Source organism: Zootoca vivipara, chromosome 3, assembly GCF_965207765.1.
Source record: "Zootoca vivipara chromosome 3, rZooViv2.hap1.1, whole genome shotgun sequence".
NCBI lineage: Eukaryota > Metazoa > Chordata > Lepidosauria > Squamata > Lacertidae > Zootoca > Zootoca vivipara.
In genome coordinates this window covers 94,600,109-94,616,507 of record NC_142586.1, presented here as the reverse complement: position 1 = coordinate 94,616,507, position 16,399 = coordinate 94,600,109, and the positions used below count along the sequence as shown (strand labels likewise).

At 44.0% G+C, this 16,399-nt stretch overlaps 1 protein-coding gene across 3 annotated transcripts in view; it reads left to right on the top strand.

The window, feature by feature from the left end:
* Positions 1 to 16,399, top strand: part of RPS6KC1 (ribosomal protein S6 kinase C1) — a 91,547-nt gene that overhangs the window by 42,761 nt on the left and 32,387 nt on the right. For all 3 annotated transcript variants that reach the window (XM_088666704.1, XM_035111304.3, XM_088666705.1), the window contains 2 exons: positions 1,221 to 1,342; positions 5,770 to 5,862. In XM_088666704.1, the coding sequence (XP_088522830.1) occupies positions 1,221 to 1,342; positions 5,770 to 5,862 (215 nt within the window). The remainder of the gene's footprint in view (positions 1 to 1,220; positions 1,343 to 5,769; positions 5,863 to 16,399) is intronic.

Below are 16,399 nucleotides of genomic sequence, written 5' to 3'. Positions count from 1 at the left end.
AGGTCTCTGTCATCAGCATTAACACACTTTTTATATCTTCAGAGGAGGGTAGTTTTTTTCAAACATTTAAAATGACACTGCTCATTTTCTTTTCTTTTTTCGAATCTGACTGATTTAGGTGAAAAGCTTTGATCTTTATCAAATGAAACACAAATATCTGCTGGTATCTAGGAAAACAACTAAATAGAAAATGAATCTTTTGTTTGAAGTGGGGTGACCTTGCATGATCTTGCCATCAAGAAAAATTAAAGGCTTTAACGCAGTTAACACTTGTATTCCTATATACATATGAACCCACAAAGCTATGAAAAAAAGAAAGCACCTTAAAGTGAACTTAGGAAGACCGCCTATTGAATATCTCAAGATATGTGCTAGAAATATGAATTTTTACAATTTGATAATAATTAGCAATTTCTTTGTCTTGTGTTTGATGTTTATGCAATGAATAGAATCGGAGGCATGTGCAGCATGCTAATTTCTAGCTGTGACAAACTCAAAATATATTAAGCAGCAGTCTCTTTCATTTAAAGAAGAACAAGGAAAATAGAATCCTCAACTTTATCCTTAACATCTCAAAAATTCTAAGCTAGAAAATGTTACCATTGAATGAGATGTTAAATTGTATATGCGTGAGTGTATGTGAGTGTGTGTAATAGATGTTAATGTCCAGAATTGGTGACAACGACAACAACAACTTCATTAATTCTATACCGCCCATCTGGCTGCGTTGCACATCTAAAAATATAGTAAAATGCCAAACTTCCTGATAGAGGTGAATCATGCAAATGCAAACAATTTTATGGATATCTGTGATACTGAAGCCAAATTGAGCCGTAGTAGTTGGAGATTATGTAAATACTACTAGCTAGAATTACTTAGTAGTTGGAAGCTTCCAGCAACTCACAACTATGACAAATGGAAAACCACTGGTTTGTCACCAGCACTGAACATGTGGTATTCCGCTTGCACAACTGGACTTCCTCTTCTCTCCCTGTGCACCCTTAAAATCTTCTCCACAAGGTCCTCCAATCCTCTGAAGCAGATTTTGAGGCGGTGTGTCGGCTCTGTAGGGGAGAGGAGAGAACCACTGCACGAGTGGAAGTTTACTGAGCTAGTGGAAAAGCAGCCTTGGATGCAACCCATTGATTTGAGCTGAATCAACAGGAAGACAAAACCTCAGAGGTGGCAGATTTTTAACACTGTTGTCTTATATCACACAGGGGAGTCAAGTCCAACTCGCCGCGAAGCAGTGAAGAGGAAGACTTCGGAATATCTGATGAGAGCAGAAAAAATTTCAAGCCTCTATTGTAAACCCTCATCAGAAGACGGTTCGGTTTCTGGAGTAGGTTCTTTTCTTTTTACAAAATGCAAAATAATGTACAATTGTACCTCGGAAGTCAAACAGAATCCGTTTCGGAAGTCCAATCAACTTCCAAAACGTTTGGAAACCAAGGCGTGGCTTCCGATTGGTTGCAGGAAGCTGCAAAACGTTTGACTCGCAAAGGCGTTTGGCTTCCAAGGTACAACTGTAATCTCTCCTGGTGTGTTTGTATGTGCACCTTGCATAGCTGTTTGCTTCTCCTTATGAATTACAGAAGCAGGATTCTGCCAGATAAGCAAATAGTTTCAGCTCTGGACCAAAGCATTGCAGAAGTGGAGAGGGAAGGCTGCCCATAATTAAGGCACTATTCTTGCCATTAGAGAGAAGGAAGCAGCTATCTCAGGTGGCAGATTTGGGGGCAGGGAATGCCACAGAAACATAGCTGTGTCTGCCATGTGGCTTGCACTGTGCCACGTGCTGTCCTCGGGTGTAGGAAAGGATGGTGTTTGGCCATCAACACTGGGGTCAGATTCTGCTGCCAGTTTTTGTGCATGGTCTTTTGGGGTGGTGGTGGGCACCATCTTGACTTTTGCTTTAGGCAGACCATAGCTTCCCTGTCCTGTTTGGCTTATCAGCAGTTATTTAGCTTATTCATGGATTTTCAGCTTAAGAAAGAAGAATGCTGGATTAAAGATCACAATTCACAATTGAAAAATAAAAAAAAGATATTTTTTTTAAAAAACCAAACCGCCCAAGCTAAGGCCAGTACTAAGTATTGAGCGCCACCTTCAAATATCTAAATGGCTGTCACATGGAAGATTGAGCAAGCTTCTTTTTCCTGCTCTGAAGGGTTAGGATCCATACCAAAGGATTAAAGTTTGGTGACTAAACATAAGGAAGAACTTTCTGACAAAATAAAAAAAATCCTTCCAGTAGCACCTTAAAGGTAAAGGGACCCCTGACCATTAGGTCCAGTCGTGACTGACTCTGGGGTTGCGGCGCTCATCTCGCATTATTGGCCGAGGGAGCTGGTGTACAGCTTCCTGGTCATGTGGCCAGCATGACAAAGCCGCTTCTGGCGAACCAGAGCAGCACACGGAAACGGCGTTTACCTTTCCGCTTGGAGCAGTACCTATTTATCTACTTGCACTTTGACGTGCTTTCGAACTGCTAGGTTGGCAGGAGCTGGGACCGAGCAACAAGAGCACACCCCGTCACAGGGATTCGAATCACCGACCTTCTGATCGGCAAGCCCTAGGTTCTGTGGTTTAACCCACAGCGCCACTTAGAGACCAACTAAGTTTGTCATTGGTATGAGTTTTCGTGTGCTTGCACACTTCTTCAGATCCATGTACACGAAAGCTCATGCCAATGACAAACTTAGTTGGTCTCTAAGGTGCTACTGGAAGGATTTTTTAAATTTGGTTTCGACTACGGCAGACCAACACGGCTACCTTCCTGTAACTAGAACTTTCTGATAGTAAGAGCTGTTTGACAGTGGAACGGACTCCCTCAGGAGGTTATGGACTCTCCTTCCTTGGAAGTTTTAAAGCTTTAAATGCTTTAGATGAGATTACTGCATTGCAGGGGGTTGGACTAGATGACCCTTGGGGTCCCTTCCAACTTTACAATTCTATGACTGCATGATTCTGAAACGGGGGGCACAAAAACGGCAGTAGCACCACCCTCTGAGGAAAGGCTTTTAAAAAAGTCTTGTTTGGGCAGGGTGAGAACAAGGAAGTTTGTAGGTGGATTTCTTCAGGTGTTAACTTCCAAACTGTAGATGCAACAATAGAAAAAGCACAATCTCGCATCCCAGCTTTTTTTTTTAAAAGTTGGAAGTTACGGAGGAGCCTCTCCTCCTGATTTGGAGGGGAGGCGAGCAGACAGGATTGCACAGGAGAAGATGTTCTTTTAAAGTAATGATAAGGGACACCTTGGTGATATGATAGTCTTTGAACATTAAGGCGCTTCTGAAGCCATCTTCAGTGCGATCTTTACATGGGGATTTTTCCAGCAAGGAGTGATCGTTAAAACATTTGCAGGGACTGGGGTGGTAGCTCTTGGACTTGGAACTGAGAGAACGAGATACATCCTTTAACAAATCTTGACTTTGCCCTTCTTCAGCAACAGCCAAAAAATAAAATAAAAGATTCCCCGAGGACCTTTCTGTTCTTAGCTTAGATGTCTTTTGCTGCAGTCACACAAAACTGTGTGTGATTGTCGATGACTGCTCTCATGTAGTAAACGTTAAAAGTTCCAAACTTCCTGTCTGTCTACATTTGTATCACAGAAGGACAAAAAAGGGCAAATGAGTCTTTCATCTTACTTTGAACAACCCTAAGAATAGTTGAAGGCAGCTAGTTGCTGTGAATAGGCAAAGGGGTAAATTAATCTCTGCCTCGCTGAATGGTGATTGCCTTTTGTTGTTGTTTTCTGTTTTGAGGGAAGGTTTTTGGGGGCGAGAAAAAACAAAACAGGGAAAGGAAGCCTCTTCTACTCCAATAGAACTCCCCAGATGAGCTTTGGAGGACGTTTTTCACCCCACCTAAGGGCTGCTTAATTTTTAGTGGTATATTTGTGCATTGGGATGTTATGGTACAGGGTTGGCCTTAAATTCCCTTCAGGTTCTTTCCAAGCCTTGAATGGTCCCCATGTAGGGAAAAATTCCATGTCACACTGTGTCAATCATTCTGTCAGGACAGGCGTTTCGGCTGGAAAGCTGGAATGAAATCCCCTCCCCTCCCCTTGCTCACTGTTCCAGGGCTTCTTCCAATCCCCTCCAACCCAAGTTTGTGGAACATGGAGGGAGTAGAGTGGGGAAGGCCCCATTTTGCCAGCGGAAGTCCTTGTTCTGCCCTCTGCCGACAGGATTCGTTGATTGAACCCTACCCATTGTGTTTTTGAGGGCTTATGAGAAGGGAGGTGAGAAAGAAGAAAAAGACATTTGTTTATTTTTGCCTCCTGCCCTCCTGAAACCTCCCCACAAACTAGAACCATTTCCCCCCTTTTAAGCAGGGCAAAGAAAAGCTGCACTTCCCTGTAGAGATTTCTGCTGTTCATGCAGACACCAGGAGGAGCAACTTCTCAGAGCATAAAACGAGGAGAAGATCTGTTTGGCTTAACCTCACTGCTCTCTTGTGCATTGACACAGAAGCAGACGGTCTGAATAGAGGTATTGGGGTGGGTTATTACTAAGGCCACATTCACACCACACATTCAAAGCACTTTCAACAATCATGGCTTCCCCCAAAGAATTCTGGGAGCTGTCGTTTCTAAGGGTGCTGAGAATTGTTAGGAGACCCCCAGTTCCCCTCACTGTAGCTCTCGGAGTAGTTTAACACGCAAATCCCTCCTCAAAAGTTAACTGGGAATTGCAGCTGTTTGAGGGGAATTGGTGTTTCCTAACATGCGGGTGACGCTGTGGTCTAAACCACTGAGCTGCTTGGGCTTGCCAATCAGAAGGTCGGCAGTTCAAATCCCCACGACCCCACGACGGAGTGAGCTCTGGTTGCTCGGTCCCAGCTCCTGCCAGCCTAGCAGTTTGAAAGCACGCCAAAAAAGTGCAAGTAGATAAATAGGTACCGCTCCAGCGGGAAGGTAAACGGCGTTTCCATGCACTGCTCTGGTTTTGCCAAAAGTGGCTTAGTCATGCTGGCCACATGACCCAGAAAAATTGTCTGCGGACAAACGGCTCCCTTGGCCAGTAAAGCGAGATGAGCGCCGCAACCCCAGAGTAGTCTGCAACTGGACTTAACTGTCAGGGGTCCTTTACCTTTTTTAAAACAACTAATCTAATTAGGGAATTTCTACCTTCTGTCAAAATGTGACTGATTTGGGTTTGTGGCAGGTTAACTCTCTCTTCTGCCCCACTTGGAGCTGTGACCACTAAGTGCATCTCCTTGGAGGGAAAGGATGTCCCTTGCTTATATGTTTATAGTTGGGGAGCCAGAATTAGGTTCACAATCCATAGTTAGTTTAAAGTCAGGCTATTTAGCAAATCTCTTTTCTGGTTTTAGAGGGTTCCCCCCCCCCCCCTAATGAAAGTAAAGACTGAATAATTGCACAAACCATTGCCGGTAGTTTCCCTGCTATACTTTTGTCACTCTTATTTTTGTTCCTCTTCCTTCAAACCTAGAGTAATGGATACGGGCAATGTACCCGAGATTCCTTGCATGCACAAAGAACTAAATTCTTAATATATTTTTCTTAAAATATTAATATTCCTTTTTGCCACATTTCCATTTTCAGTGTCCCAGCGATTTATTTACTATCAACTCCCCCTGCTTCCTTTTTTGCATTAAGGACAAACAGCAAACTTCTTTCATCTTCCCTCTCTCTGATTTATGATAAATTTAGTTTCCTTCAGCCTGGCATTTGCTCCAGCAGGCAGTCTTCCTTCAAGTACCACCCTGATTGATGTTGTAATCTTTGATATCTTCCATTAGCCTCCAGGATCACTAAGTTCAAGGCCCTCTTGGAACCTAAGGAGCCCTGCCGAGGAACTGAAGGCCTTTAGAGTCCTTGGGGTGATTGACAAGGTAATTCTTCAGTGTCTCTTCAAGAGTTCAGTCATAAATCGACTGCATGCTGACATTCTGTCTTTGAAGCTGCGGATCTTAAGGATATGAAACAAAGAGGGAAAATGACTCAAATGCATCTGCACTTTAAAATAACAAAAGTAGAAGGGGGGGAGGGAAAGGCTTTTATCTAAGCAATTCATGTAAGGTCATGCAAAATATATTTGAGCTAAAGAATATGGTGCCAGTCTGCAAAAAGGGCCCAGTGAAATTTTTATATTTTTGAAAAAATGCTATGCCCCGGCTACTGTGCTGTAGCTAAAAATATGCCAAATAAGGTGCCAGGTTGCTGCCAGGAATGGCAACTTTGAAAGAAAGTAAGATGGAAAATTGTGCATCCTGTTCCCCCAAAATATGACGTCCCCGATTTTACTCAAAAGGTAAGTGTAAATGCTGCAAATGCTGACAAACAGGTTCTCAAGGCATGAACGTTTCGTTTTCTTTCAACCTTGGGTGCAACTTGAAGGAAGGCTCAGAACTAATTACAAAACAGGAGTTCCTTTAAGACGGGTCCTCCCTCCCCACTTGCTATGCTCCAGTTTTGCCTCCCACCCCCCCGTATTGGAGCTTGGCAAACATTTTGTGGCTGCGTACACAGCATAAGTACAAAGTACATGACTTCCCCCAAAGAATTCTGGGAGCTGTAGTTTACCCTTCACGGAGGTACAATTCACAGCACCTTTAACAAATGACAGTTCCCAGTATTCTGTGATGGGGAAATACAGTGGTACCACGGGTTGCGGACCCAATCCGTTCCGGGGGTGCCGTTCGCACCCCGAAAAGTCCGCAACCTGAGCTGTGCTTTTGCGCATGCGCGAAAGCGTGTTAGAGCACTTCTGCGCATGCACGCGCGGCAAAACCCGGAAGTAAACACTTCTGGGTCTGCTGCGTTCACAACACATAAAAAACGCAACCCGCAGCGGGCGCAACACGACGTATGACTGTACTGTGTTTGCTGTTTTTCTTATTATTATTTTATGTTACTTTCAAATGGCATGCCTTGAGTGTTTCACTAGCAGCAAAAAGGTGGGGTATTGTGTTTGCCTAGTGAAGAGGTGAATAGAAATGCTGTCAAATTTCCAAGGGTGGGGGGGAAATTATCCCTCATGTGTGCTTGGGGGAAGCCTTTGGTGGGCTTGAGGAATAAGGCTTCTGGACGATAAGGCTCTCAGTGGCTACTAGCCACAGTGGCCATGTTCTACCTCCACTGTCAGAGGCCTTATGCCAGGCATAGGCAAACTTGGCCCTCCAGATGTTTTGGGACTACAACACCCATCATCCCTAGCTAACAGGACCAGTGGTCAGGGATGATGGGAGTTGTAGTCCGAAAACTTCTAAAGGGCTGAGTTTGCCTATGCCTGCCTTATGCTTCTGCATACCAGTTGCTGAAAGCTGCAGCGGGAGGAGAGTGTTGTGGCCCTTGGCTCCTGCTTGTGGGGCTTCCTGTTGGCATCTGGTAGGCCGCTGTGTGAATGAGATGCTGGACTAGATGGGCTACGTACCCTGATCTGGCACAGCTTGTCTTACATTCTAGGAAAGACTGCAGTTTTGGTCTTTTGGTATTAGGTGAGACGGAAACATTGGGGGGGGGGAAATATACGTTCAGTGGAGTTGGTGTGAGAGTCTGGGGTGTTAGTTGGAGGTTTGCGGGTGTGTGTGTGTGTGTGTGTGTCTCAGGGCAATAGAGGAGAATAAAAGTGAATTTTAAAAAGGTGTTTCTCCTTGTTCTTTTCAGTCCCCCCAAGTTAAAAACTATGGGGAAGAAAATGATGGTTCCCTGCCTCCTTATTTTTAGTATATGTGGGATAAAATACACCCAGATTCCATCCAGGGTAATTTCGTTTTGTCTTGAGTAAACAATTATGAACAAGATGTGGCTCTTGTAAGCCTAATTGAGAGACCAAAGAGATGATGCGATTAAAGTGACTGCCCTGGTTAAGTACAGCCAATTAGTGATCCAAGTCAAACTTGGGTGACACGCTAATGAAATGGGCTGTTTAACTTTTAAAGGCGCACTTCTTCATTCGGCATTTAATCTGCCAGTCTTTTGATGGCTCCTTGTAGTCACTCAGATGAGGTTTATTTCTTTCATTTATTTGAAAATTTTAAATCTGCCCTTTCATACTGTGTGCATTTGATCTGTACTCTAAATTCTGGGTTTAACACCTCAGTTGCGAGGTGGAAATGCCTGGTTCATCTGCCAGTTCAGTCACATACTCTCACAGGATAGTGTTACCAGGGACAGAGAATGTGTGACCTGCAGGGTGTGTTTGTGTGTGTGTGTGTTTATGTGTGTTTGTGTGATGGAGAGAGAGAGAGAGAGAGAGAGAGAGAGAGAGAATTGGGTGTGGCTGTATGCTTTCCCACAGCAAGCTCCTCCTACTCTTGCTGTGTTGCTGGCAACTATTCTCCAAGGGAATGTGACTCTTAATGGTGAGCGGGGAACTTCTCTATCTTTGACTTAGGTAAACAATCCTCTCTCTTTCTTAGGATAAGCATACTTACACAGTTATAAGAATCATTGAGATAACGAATAAGAAGCATGAGACCTGCTATAGAAATAACACACACACTGCAAATCAAGAGTCTTCATATATTATATATAAGTCAAGACTTTTGACTCGGCTACAGATGCCCAACCCTTGGATATCCAAAATACTGAAAATGCCAAATTCCCAAAGCATATGAACTAGGCCAGGCATAGGCAAACTCGGCCCTCCAGATGTTTTGGGACTACAACTCCCACCACCCCTAGCTAACAGGACCCGGTGGTCAGGGATGATGTTAATTGTAGTCCCAAAACATCTGGAGGGCTGAGTTTGCCTATGCCTGAACTAGGCTCATGCACTAGTATTCTGGCTGGTGAGACTGTCCTCTGTTTGCTAGAAATGGAGATGGCTGTTGAGGGGAGGGAGTTGGATATGTTAAGCTGAGAAGGAGGGAGGGAACAGGTTTCTTTCTGTACAACCCTCCCAGCCAAGGTCCCAACACTGTTTGGATGTTGGAGCCATTTGTGACCCATTGCCAGATCAGAACTTTGCAAGTGGCTCAAATTTATTATTATTACTATTATTATTTAATTAAATTTCTATACCACCCTTCATCTGAGGATCACAGGGCGGTTTGCAATACAAAAACACAAAAATACACAACACAGTAACAAGCAAAAACAACACTCCTCACAAAACTGAACTGAAGCCTTCTCCAATAACCGTTGCCTCTCATATACCTCTGGTGTTCCCCTGCGTCATATTTCATGCTGTTAGCCTATTCAGGCAGGGACTACTGCTGTTTCTTCTTGCTACCCTGTAAGGGACCTTGTGCACTGATAATCATGTTCTTATTGCACTGTGTCCATGTTCAGAAATACGATCGCTGTTGGGAAGGAGTGGGCAACCCACTGCTTGTTGGTCAGAAATAAATACAAGAAAGAAAGACACAAGAAATGAATACAAATACCTGATGGATGTCAGTGTGGTAAAACGTGTGTCCTCGGAAATAACTAGTAACACCTCCCTTTCCGCTGTGATGTATGGTGCATTAAGCTTGCAACGCTAGGAGACCTCTCAGTAATGTCTTGCCGCCTGGATTGCAGACCTCTTTGGTCAGAGCGCTTAGATTCGAGTCAATTTAGTTCCATTTCCTCCAGTGTCACTAGGTCAGGCTTGTAAGTCAACGTCTTTTTCATTCTCATCTGCTTACATCTACTTATAAGGGTCTGATCTGGTCTGGTGTTCCTTTCTTTGCGTATTTATTAAAGAGCCTAGACGGCAAGAGCAATTTGACCAAGCCGATGATAGCTTTCAGCTGTGTATACTGTATAAATCTGTAAGACGGTAGGATGGTCCAGGAACGACTTAACCTCCTAATCCTTCACCAGGAGGGATGGAGCAGATAGCTGCAAGTCTTGGGGTGCATCCATGTGTGGGATTCATCCACTGCTGGTGCACAAGCCAGAACTGTTTGCATAGGAGCAGAATGGAGCTTGAGCACTTCAGCGGCGGAGACCTATGAGATGCTGGCAGTCTGTTAGCGGAAGGCAACAGTCACTGCCTTCTAGGCCAGCCTTGCAAATACGGGAAAAACAGAACCCAAGATCAGCAAATACAGAGATTGCCAGATGTGCTCAGTTTCTCCCTTGCTCTCACTTGCTGGCAAGCAGAAATCAAGAGGAAGAAAGGACAGCCAGCAAATGAGGATTTTTTGCTGCCTGAAGGAGGTTTTTGCAGGTGGTCTAGGGCCAGGAATAGCCAACTGGCAGCCCAGAGGCTGAACCAGTTTTATTTAGCTCCTTGTGGTCTTACTTTTCTTTAATCAATGCATGGCAAAAAAAGAGAGACAGAAGATGACGAAAGCAAATTGCAAGGAAAGGAAGGGGGTTTCCCACTTTGTAAGATAAGAGCTTCAATCCCCATTTAATATTAAATCTCTCTTTGGATTTGCAATTCAGTGCCCTGGCAGTCGTGTCTGCGAGGAGGCCAGTTTGTGTGGTGAAAATACACCCCTCTCCATCCTGCATCAGGGGAAAAGTTTCCAGAGATAGAGAAGTTGGTTGCTTTAGGTGTGGGCCACGCAGCAAACATTACATGTCTCATGGTGTTGCCCAAAGAATCCTGGGAATTATAACTTCGCAAAGATGCTGTTCATTCTCTGAGTTCTTGGAAAGAGCATATTCCTGTATGGTGCCCTTACGCCCCTTTCCCCTGGACCTAACAGCAGCTTCATTGTATGTGGAGCAAATAGATCGGGGTGGTGGCGGCATGGGGGAAAGGGGGTAAATGCGTCCCCTGCAGCACTGCTTCCCCCTATCAGATCAAATTAGTATCTTGTGTATCTGCTTTGAAGTAAAGAAGGTGATGCAGGGGAAATCCAGTCACAGGTTTCTTACATAAAACATGTACTGTACTCTGACCCTCAGTTTCATAGAACACAGAACTGTAGAGTTGAAAGTGACCACAAGGGTCATCTAAGCCGAACCCTCTGCAATGCAGGAATCTTTTGCCCAACGTGGGACTTGAACTCATGAGCCTGAGATTTAAGAGTCTCATGTTTTACCGACGGAGATATCTTTGTGAAATTTCTTTCTCTTATACTCCCTGGGTCCCCATTTGGGATTCTGTTTTACACCAGCCAATGGAAAGTATTGAGGTGCAGATAATTGGTCCATCTAGCTCAGTATGGTCTACTCTTACCGGCAGCAGCTCTCTGGGTTTTCAGCCCGAACTGGAGACGCCAGGGATTGAACCTGGGACCTTCTGCATGCAGGGCAGATGCTCTGCCACCGAGCTACGCCTCTTCCCATAAAGCTCTGAATGTCTTATGGGATTTTGCAAACAAAAACTGATTCAGGGAAGCGGAATTAAGTCCCTGTGGGGTGTTTTACTACCCCCAGATACGCAAATTGTCCCTCCAAATCCATCCATGCAAGTTTCTGTTGAAGGAAAAACCGACTGGAGACAGGCACATTTTATTCTTGGCTCGTAGTTCATCTAGTTGTGTCCCTTGCGACCTTGGCTGGGAGTTGAATAAGGTGACTTCGCGATTCGCCATATTCCCTTTTTCTGGTGGCTTGCCTGTTGCCCGCCTCTGGGCTTTCGGCTCCCCTCCCTTTCTGCTGACTTCTGCAGCATTCCTTCTGTCTCTTATCTTGGCGCTTTGATGCATATGTTCTGAAGGTGGCCACCGTGACTTGGGGTGGCAGCAGATGGTAAACCTTCAGGCTGCCACCAGCTAGGCTGGTGTTAAGTTGGAAACTTTGCTTTTGATGAAGAGTCAGCAGTGCATATGAAAGAGCTCTTGCTGCAGAAGTATCTTTTAATTAAAAAAAATTAGCATACCGAAACAGTTGCTAATTTCTGTGTGTTTAAAGGTTTTTATTTTTTTTAAATCAACTCTTTTCTTTAGGCTAAATAGTGGTTATTTTCCAGCTTAAAAACAAATAAACAACCCTCCAGTTTTTATTTTATAAAAATGCATTTATTTATTGTCACAAAACTTGTCTTCCCTTCTCCTGTTTTTGGTAAACAAAACTGTTCGATCCCAATTATTTTATTTTATGGGGACGGGGTGGAACAGGGAATAATTTAGACTTTGCCAGCCTAAGTCTTCATGTGGAGCCAAGGCTGCAATGCTGTGCAGTCCTGGGACTGAACCCCATTTATTTCAGTGGAAATGTTTGTAAAAGCATCCATATGGGCTGCAGGTTCCTTGATTTCCAGTGAAGTACCGTACTTTCCTGTCTATAAGGCCCCCCCTCTATTTTTGGGGACTCAGTTTTAAGAAAATGAGGGGAGATGGCCCAAAGCTGTTGAGCTTCTCTCCCCATGCAGCAGGAAACACTCCCTAGATCATTTCCTCGCGCGCAGCGGCACCAGCGGCACCAAGCCCCCCCCCCAATGCCACTACCCGTGTATTGGACGACCCCAGTTTTTAACACAATTTTTAGTTAAAAAACCACCTCTAATCCACGGGAAAATATGGTACACCTTTGCACAGTAAAGTTACAATTGCAGTATTTGTGTCGATCCTCAACTTTGGGAACATAAAAATAAAATGGGATTATTTCTTTATTTCTTGTTTTGCAGCCCTGCCCTCTTCCGAAATTACCGTGTTACTGTCTTAGATATCGTTAATGTTCCCTTGCTGCTCCACTTACAATAATTTGTCCTAATTTTACATGCAATTTTTAGAGCTTTGTACTGCTGACTTGGAGACTGAAACTACTGTCAAAGCACAAAGAGGCCTTTGAAGGCATTGACTTGGTTTTCCCTCTTACTGTTTCAATGTGATCTGCATATTTGTCTTTAAAGCATTAGTAAAGGTTTTGTAGTCAGCTGGTTTTTATATATATATATTTATAAAAAACCTCACTAAGTTATCGGAGAGGCAGTTGTGCAGTTTGGTCTTTTTAGGCTCAGTGCTTAATGGTCTTAATGGGGACACGGACACACAGACACACACACATCCTGTTTAGATGGTAAAGTGGATCAAATTGTTCGCTTCTAAATGCGGAACTCCGGCTCTGCTGTGTTTTCTGGCCCTTCTGCCCCACGCTGTGGAAGGACGTGTGGATCCAGAATTGGCCTCCACAGTCACTTACGGACTCATTGTTAGAACCATGTCTATGGAAGACAATCTTACTTTGCTATGAGTGATCGCCAAAAAAGAGGCAGCACCTGCTTCTATGCTATGTATTAAAAAAAATGAAAGGAACGCAGGTGGCGCTGTGGTCTAAACCTCTTAGGCTTGCCGATCAGAAGGTTGGCAGTTTGAATCCATGTGACAGGATGAGCTCCCGTTGCTCTGTCCCAGCTCCTGCCAACCTAGCAGTTTGAAAGCATATCAGTGCAAGTACCGTAAATAAATAGGTACCCCTGTGGCAGGACGGTAAATGGCGTTTCTATGCACTCTGGCTTCCATCACAATGTTCTTATGTGCCAGAAGTGGTTTAGTCATTGTGAGGGACAGGGGATATCGCGAAGTCCCTCCCCTCCTGAGTTCCAGCCCATCCCCGAGCGCAGGGGAAAGCAGGGAGAGTTCCGACGCAAGTGGGGAAGCAGGAAGCGGTGTCCGAGGCTCAGGCAGGGTAGAGGAGCCATCGTCCCAGGTGGGACAGGAAGGGGAAAGCAAGGGGGGCAGACCTATCCCCCCAACTCCGGAATTGCGCAGAAAACGTAGGGGGAAGAGGCTGGGTCTCCCCAAGTTGTTATGTTGGAGAAAAACGCGCCAAACGCCATTCGGAGGTTCTGACTCAAGCGGATAAGATGTGTCTCTGTAAATAGTATTGCCTTTAGCACTGTAAATACGCAGCACCAATAAAAAGATAAAATGCAGAGCAGTGTGGAGTCGTTACTCTGAAGTAGCCCACCCAGGCCACTGTGACAGTCATGCTGGCCACATGACCCGGAAAGCTGTCGGTGGACAAACACCGGCTCCCTCGGCCTGAAGCAAGATGAGCGCCACACCCCATATTCACCTTTGACTGGACTTAACCATCCAAGGGTCATTTACTTTTACCTTTACTAAAATAAAAAGGTTGCTAAAAGGAACAGTTCTGTTAAAACAAAATGGAAGTGTGTCTCGTTAGGGTTGGCTTTCCTCTTTTTAGCCTCACGGGCGAATTTTGAGCATAGAATTTTCACAGTTGCAAGTAAATTGGTGCCTGCTTCCATCAAGGCCTGACGTGAACAATAGGAAGAGATGGAAGATTGGTGAGCAGTGCTTGATGAAGTGGTTGGCCATTGTTTCCAGCTTTGAGTTGGCAAAGCTCAGCAAAAATGGCGCTTCTGCAGTTGGCAAAAATAGGATGTGGGTGAGCTGTGCTCAAGGTCATTTGTGGAGTTTCTGGGGAAGAGTTGGATTATGCCCCCGATGGTTGCATGTGGCTTGTGGTCAACGTGACCTACTCCTGCTTGGACAATTAAGAGCCACCCCACATACTAGTTGGGAGGTACAGGAGGAATTAAAGGGAGCATTCTTTTAATGGTATTTGTCCCAATAATGATATGCTATCAAAGGTAATTATTTCATGATGGCTTGCTTACAGCAGTTGTTTTATCCTGAAATGAAAGTCTGTGTTGGGCGCTTTTGATTGGGAAGACGATCATATCAAATTAGTCCAAATTAGATTTTTGTCTTTATAAAGGTGAGCAAAGCCATGAGCAGTGTTATTAAATTGGTATGTTCTAGCCTACAAATGATCCAGCCCTCTTGTGGGTTAAAGAAGCTATTATTCTGTCCTTTATGCTGACGGCTTCACTACCGATTAGCCTCGTGTTGGTATTCCCCCCCCCCCAAAAAAATAAAATGCTTGGCTCCTTATGATCTTTGTGTACGCAATGATAATATTAATACAGAGTCGTAGGCCCATTCATTAAGAAATGACTCTAAAATGAGGTTGCTTCATTTAAAATTGGAGAGCTGCAGATGTTGTATGCAGACGTTTCTTTTTCGGAATTAGCCGTATGGCTTATAATTTCCAAGTGGCTAAAGCTCTTGTTAGCAAGAGTGCTGGGGTGTTAAGAATGGCCCTATAAATAACTTTAAGAAGGGAAGTTGAAGGTGCTTCTTTTTAAAGACTATTGTTAACTAAACATTATTGCCAAGCAGATGGAAAGCATTCACCAGCCTGATGTTTTTACTCTAATTATATTATCTCCAGTCCTGTACGGCTCAGTTGAAGAGGTGTATCCAGGGGCCAATTTATAATCATTTAACCAACACCTGTTTGGGAAAAATTGACAGTCAAAGGGCACATTTTAAAAAAAATCACATATGTTCTTGTATTTACTGCCTCAATGTGAATGTTAGCTAGCTGAAAACAAACTTGGTTGAAAAGACAAAGTCCCTGGGAAAATTGATGTATCACTTTCTAAGCATTTTTATCTATTTTAATTTGGCCTGTCTTTCCCACCCTTGCCTTGTAGCCAAACAGGGAGACCACAGCTCAATTTTCCTGCTGTGATTTATCCTATTAGTTCCTAGTCTGCTTTTAAATAGCCCTGATTTGCAATCTTATAAAATCTTGATGGGAAACTCACCAACCTAGGGACGTAAAATCAGCACTTGTGTGCATGTTTATGCTAGAAGTGAATTCATTTGTCTGAGTGCTGTTCCTCATGTAGCCAAAATGGCACTACACGCCTGCAAGGAAAAGTATCATCCTGCTTGGGAGCGAACCCTAGCGTTTTCCGAAGTACAAATAATATTTCCAATGAGTGGGGAGACTACGGGGAGGGAGAACACCTCAAAAACACCATGGCAAGGACTGAGCCTGTTCAATGGGCAAAGAGTGATGACTACAGTGGTACCTCTGGTTAAGAACTTAATTCGTTCTGGAGGTCCGTTCTTAACCTTTAGCTAATGGGGCCTCCTGCTGCCGCCGCGCCACCAGAGCACAATTTCTGTTCTCATCCTGAAGCAAAGTTCTTAACCTGATGTACTATTTCTGGGTTAGCGGAGTTTGTAACCCGAGGCGTTTGTAACCTGAAGTGTTTGTAACCCGGATATTTTAGCCGCTTCAGCAGATGAATCCCGGCTATGTCTGGGAAATTCCAGACGTATGGCAGCCCTACTATATATGAGGTCTTTAAATGTCAACATACACATATGGATCATGCTCTGAATGGAGCAGAAGCTTTGGGAAAAATCTTGGTATGAGGATCAAACAAGATTCTGGAACTTCTGACCACTTGCAGGTTTCTGCGTTCAGAGTATCTGGATAATTGCCACTGGATAATAAGGACCAAATCTAACCATGGGCTTCCCTGTAGCAAGTTTACACTTTGGATATTCAGTAAATACAAGCCCAGTATAGGTGTCATCACCCAACCATTTATCTTTGCCTGACTATGAGATAAACCAGGACATTAGCGGTTTCTTTTTCTTTTTCTTTCTGCAATAATTTTCATTATTTTTTTCCAAATATCTTAAACACAATACAGCTTAACAATATTATTCTCCTTTAAATCTATATCTTATCCGAATTAACTTTCCTCCA